Source organism: Octodon degus, unplaced genomic scaffold (genome assembly GCF_000260255.1).
Source record: "Octodon degus isolate 3935 unplaced genomic scaffold, OctDeg1.0 scaffold00102, whole genome shotgun sequence".
Taxonomy (NCBI): Eukaryota; Metazoa; Chordata; class Mammalia; order Rodentia; family Octodontidae; genus Octodon; species Octodon degus.
Genome location: NW_004524678.1, coordinates 8,068,299 through 8,073,985, shown reverse-complemented (window position 1 = coordinate 8,073,985; position 5,687 = coordinate 8,068,299). Strand labels below are relative to the sequence as shown.

Here is a 5,687-nt window from a genome sequence, read left to right as displayed (position 1 = left end):
TATAAAGAAGACGTTCAAAATAATTTACTGCATATATGTTCTTGTTTTGTTATAAAACACATTTAGTCAACAAGTTTACTGAGTAATTATAAAGTAAAATATATTACAGTAGAGATACAAAAGAAATAGAGCATATCCCAGTAGTTATAATGATGAACCTAATTGTTGAGGATAACATAAGCACACATACGCATATATGGATATATGCCTTTGTATGTATGTTTGTATGAAATAACAGTAGCTTATATTTTATATCACTATTGCTTTCATCTACCAAAGCAATCCAAATTAGACAAGAAATCAATTTAATATCTTTAAAAGTCACTCTAAGTGTTAGAATGTTAATCTTGTTAAAAATATCACCGGTATTCCTGCAGCATTTGCTGTTAAGGCTCCGGGCAGGGCAAACCTGTCGGCAGTGAGCATATTCTTGGACCATACTCCCTGATTTGCTTAGGAATATTCTAGGCTTGGTACTAGCTATGCTAATTGGCATATATGCAGAAATAAAATCTGACTGTCCCAGCGAGGTGTAAGTATAGGAAAACGAGTTTCTCAAAAGCCATGATGGTCTCCTTTCCTGGAGCAGCAAAGGCTCTGGGCACCAGGTGTCTTTGGGGTAAGGCAGGGAGGTGGGCCTCCAGGAGGGGTGCCCTGGGTTAACCCTGCTCTACGAAGTCACCCAGGGTGCAGATAATTTTTTTTTTCTTTTGTTACCAGGGATTGAGCTCAGGACCTTACACTTGCCTGGCAGGTGCTTAGCCGCTGAGCTATGTCTTCAACCCAAAGATTTTCATGTATTTATTTATTTTTTAATGTATTTAGTACAGGGTCTCACTACACAGATCAGACTCCTGGTGCTCCTCCTGTTTTCAGCCTCCCAAGCACTGGGAATATAGGCGCGCATCACCACACCCAGTCTGAGCTGCCATCTCAGAGTGCCCCAGGGCTGGGGCCGGTACTTCACGTCAGGGATGAAACCCTAGTCCCAGTGCGCTGCCTAATCAGGCACTTTAGTCCACTAAGCTATCTGGCCGCCATCCCCCACCTTAAAAGCTATATTAAAAGAATGAAACATAGCTTGGTGTCTTTGATCAGTTCTACTGCTATCATAACAAATATAACTGTGACAGTATTTTTTTTTTAATATATTTGGTACAGGGTCTTACTCCGCAGTTTAGACTCACAGTGATCCTCTTTGTCTTAGCCTTCTCAGTGCCGGGATTGCAGGCGTGCACCACCACGCCTGGTCTCAATGGCCCTCAGCATACCTGGGGACAGGGCCAGTGCACTGGGTTCCAATCCTGGTCCCTGAGCTTGCCTAAGCACGCGCTTAGTCTGCTGAGCTAGCTCGCCGACCCTTGTGACTACTTTTTTTAACATCTACTACTACAGGATTAAATTTTAAACTCTTATGCTGAATTTTGTCAGTATAAACAATAATAGTAGCATCATTATATTTTCAGTGATTGTTAAATTCATGGGTTTATTTTTTTTTAAATGATGGATTTAGACACTTTTAAGAGCAAATGCAAAATGCAATGTGCAAAGTTTTTTTTTTTTTTTTTTTTTTTTTGGTTGTTAGAACTAAAACGATGATTTCAACAAAAACAGTTTAAAAGTTAACCTACTCAAGACTCACAATTAAGCATATTTGTTGTCATGCATAAATTCCACACTTAAGACCAGCCCCAATTATTTCTGTATTGCTGGACAAAGTGCTCTACTATTACAACCTCAAACATGCAAACAGCATTTCAATGGTGAGGTCTAAACAATTTAACCAAAGGGATTCTCTGAAATATGTAGGTAGATAATTTGGATAAAAAGGCATGCGATCACTGAAGTAGAAATATAAACTTTGAAAACAAGCGCTTTGTAACTGGAGCTAGTAATTACTTCCACTTTCCACTTTGATTCATTATACGTGGACAGTTTGTAACCATCAGGTAGGCTGATTCCTTGACATTAACCAAGCATACAACATCATCAGAATCATCACCTACAGACACAGGCAACTATATTGAAATAACTAACTAACGAACACGTTTAGGGAAAATGTTTAGATTAAGTAGCAGTGATGTAGAAAGAGTTCAGCACGATCCAATTTTTAAAATTACCTTATCGTATTCTCTAAGGGCATAGTTTCTTCCCTTGCCTTCAACTCAAGATACACAGATGTAGAATTTACTTACACTGAACGATGAGTTGCACCAAGGCTTCTCTCGGCTTGACGTTGAACCCGTTGTACTGGCTGGTCTGACATTTGTACATCCCTGACATCTCCCTAGACACGTTCACAATCCTCAGTGTCCCGTCATAGCTCTCCATCTGCATTGACCCATCAGGCATTGCAACTTCTTTGTCCGCTCTAGACCACAGGATGATAGGCTTAGGCTTCCCAGTTACTTGGCATTGCAGTTCTATTGTGTCTCCTTCTCTGGTGACCAAAGGTGATTTTTCCTGTGGAACAGTCAGATTGGGTGGAACTTGAAATGGGAAAAAGAAAATTTTTCAAGGTTAGTATAAACTGGTAAAGCATATTCAGACACAGAAAATCATAAGGAAACAATTTCTGCTGGTTGAAGAAATGTGACATTCAGATCACAAAAACAATATACAGACCAAGGCAGGGGTGGGGGTGGGGTTGGAATGGAACCCTTCCCCACTTAAAATGAGTCATTATTATTTTATTAAACATGCTCAGGTGGACCTCAAACACTATCACAATAAAGTTTTTCTTGGAAAGTAAATGATAAATAAATTTTTAAAAAACTCATTCAAGGGCTTGTCTTTAACTGGCCATTAAAAAGATTGTTCCATAGAAGACAGATTCTACTTCATGAAATTAGCATTCAGGTATATAACTTTAGCATCAATTTGCTACAAAAACTAGGAGAGGGAGAAAAGAAAGCCTGGAATATAAAATCAGAAGTTTTAATTGTGGATCAAAACTGTTGCAAAATTGTTAAAATACAGGGTCTGTTTTTTTCTGGAGGGAATGGAATGGAATAAGCTACTACAGTGTCACACTTTTTGCATCTACCACATTTTTTTTGGATTTTCTATGTATTTGACATTTGCATTTTTTTGCAATTTCAGTTTAAAACACTTCAAAATCATAGAAATAATTTATAATGGTGTTGCTATTGTTTTTAATATATTAATTTACAACAAATTTTCAAAATATATTTCAATGAATACAAGAATCATTTATCTTAAGAAAAATATTTTTTGTTTTACTAAGAATATTTAGCTGAAAGTTAGATTGATTTTTTTTGAAACTCATTTCACAAACTGGTTCATGTTAGGGTTCAATGATAAAAATTATTATAAAATTATTTTTCTGACAAACATTGCCACTTGTCTTAAAATGTTTTAATTTTATAAATAGTTATACCTCATTTTAAATGGGTCTATGCAATAGAAGATCTACCAAAAAATCTTAGGATAAACAAAATGTGTGAAATATCAATTACAAACCTGTCAATAATTTTATTTTTTTCCCTAGGCTACCATGGTCTTTCCTCTTCTACTGATCTCAGTCTGCTTCCTCTGTCCTCTATCCTGTGCTCTTTTTGTGGGTAGTAAAATATGGATTAAGAGAAAATACCCTCCCAGCTGGATTTACTGATCCCAATCTCCCAGCCACAAAATAGGCTTAGATGTAAAATTATTTTTCTACCAATGCCAAAGTGCTGTTTCACTTGATACAATGGAGAAAAATGCATGCAAATCCAAAGTAGTGTGAGAATTATCTTGCATCTCAGCGATCTTTGTGTCAACTTTTTTCATTTTACTTCTTTATTTACTTCCAGTAAAGAAATAGTAATTACATAGCATGCAACGTTTTATAATTTAGGAAATGTGAAACATTAGGCTCATCTTGAAATGCATATATGTATATACATAGACAAATTTCATATACCTGAGAATTTAAATCTGTTTAAAACAACTGTAATAAAAACCAAATGTTGTAATGATTTAATGAAATGATTAAAGGCTCATCAGATTTTGAGGATATAAACATTAAATAATTTAATCAAATATTTTTTCCTCTGCACGTGGGCCACAAATATTGACCCAAGTCTAAACAATACCCTGTAGGCCTAGGATTAGGACAGGGCTGCAATTAATATTTATTACACCTCCATGAGAGAATATATAGAATAACAATAACCTCCTCACTTTGCATTTCTTAGCCCTCTACCAAGCAGCAGGTGCCCTTAAAGGTTAATTCATTAATTTTATTATTTAATTTCCTTGATAATTTTAAGTACAAAATATTTAACATTAAATGAGGATGTTGAAAATAAAAGATGATAAATACTCTGACATGAGCAGTTTACAGACAAAGGCCAATTAGTGACAAATAGCTAAGGAGAAGAGAGTAGCTGCAAGAGATCCTGGAGTCTGGAGTTCAGCCATGCACGCATTAGTGCTGAGGCTTTTCCTCCTGCTCATGTTCATCTGCTCCTGAGGAAAAGTGGGCAAAAATTTTCTTTTTCTTTTCTTTTCTTTCTTTCTCTCCTCTTTTCTCTTCTATTCCCTTCCCTACTATTCTCTATCCTTACCTTTACCCCTCTTTTTCTCCCTCCCTCCCTACCCGCCCTTCTTTTTTCTTCTTTCCTTTTGAATTGAGGATGGAGCTGAGGGCCTTTGCATTGAGTTATGCCCCATCTTATAAAAGTATTTTCATCCTGAGATAAGGTCTTCTTAAGTGCATATGTTTCCCAGACGTATCTTAAACTCTCAGTCCTTGCCTCTGCCTCCTACAGTGCTAAGATCATAAACATTTGCTATCACGACAAAATTCCTGTGTGTTTCTTGGTTACTGTCTCAGAGGCAATATACATGTAAGCCAGAAATGTGAAGGGGTTTATGTAAAGTGTTTTGCAAAATTACTTCACATAACATACCTTAAATAACTATATCTATAGATCTATCTATGTATCTATGTATCTGTCTATCTATCTATCATCTATATAGTGTAATAATATTTGCATTCATATTGAAATTACTTATAATGCAAATAAAGTGGTACTTTAATTTACAAACTCAATTTGTTTTCTGACTTGGAGGAAGATGACTACATTTGTGTTTGTGTGGGGAGGATGGCCTGGATTGTGCTGGTCACCAGAGAGTTTGCTGCGAAAACAAGAAAAATTTTGTCAAATGCTATTGTTTGTAAAGAGCAGCATTTTTCTCCCCTGCATTTTAGGGAAGGTTCTACAGGGTATTCAGGATCTCACTACTAGATAGGACTCAAAATGATCGGCCTGTTTACAGCCTTCCAAGAGCTGGGATTACAGGCACACACCACCACACCGGTCTCAATTACTGTATCAGTGCACCCGGGGATGGGACTGGCATGGCAGGCCCAGGGATCAAACCCCTGGTCCCTGCGCCTGCTTGAAGGTGGTTTGTTCTGCTGAGCTATTTGGCTGGCCCTTGAGCTATTTGGCCATAAGAGAATCATTTATTAATGGAAGTATTACTTTAAGTATTCAAGTTTTGGCACATCTTTATGAAATACAGAGATTATAAATTGAAAGATCATTTAACAGAGTGTTAAAATTTTCAATCCATGTCTCTTCCATTAACAAACTGTGTGTCTCTAGCCAAGTGGAACAAGAAGCCAAATAAAAACATTTATTACATGACTTAATAAGATATTTAAATATTGT

The 5,687-nt window shown here is 36.6% G+C and overlaps 1 protein-coding gene across 2 annotated transcripts in view; it reads right to left on the bottom strand.

Annotated features, from left to right (window-relative positions):
* The window catches only part of Mdga2 (MAM domain containing glycosylphosphatidylinositol anchor 2), an 883,696-nt gene that overhangs the window by 209,444 nt on the left and 668,565 nt on the right, over positions 1–5,687 (bottom strand). For both annotated transcript variants that reach the window (XM_004638774.2, XM_004638776.2), the window contains exon 8: positions 2,196–2,489. In XM_004638774.2, coding sequence (XP_004638831.1) covers positions 2,196–2,489 — 294 coding nt within the window. The remainder of the gene's footprint in view (positions 1–2,195; positions 2,490–5,687) is intronic.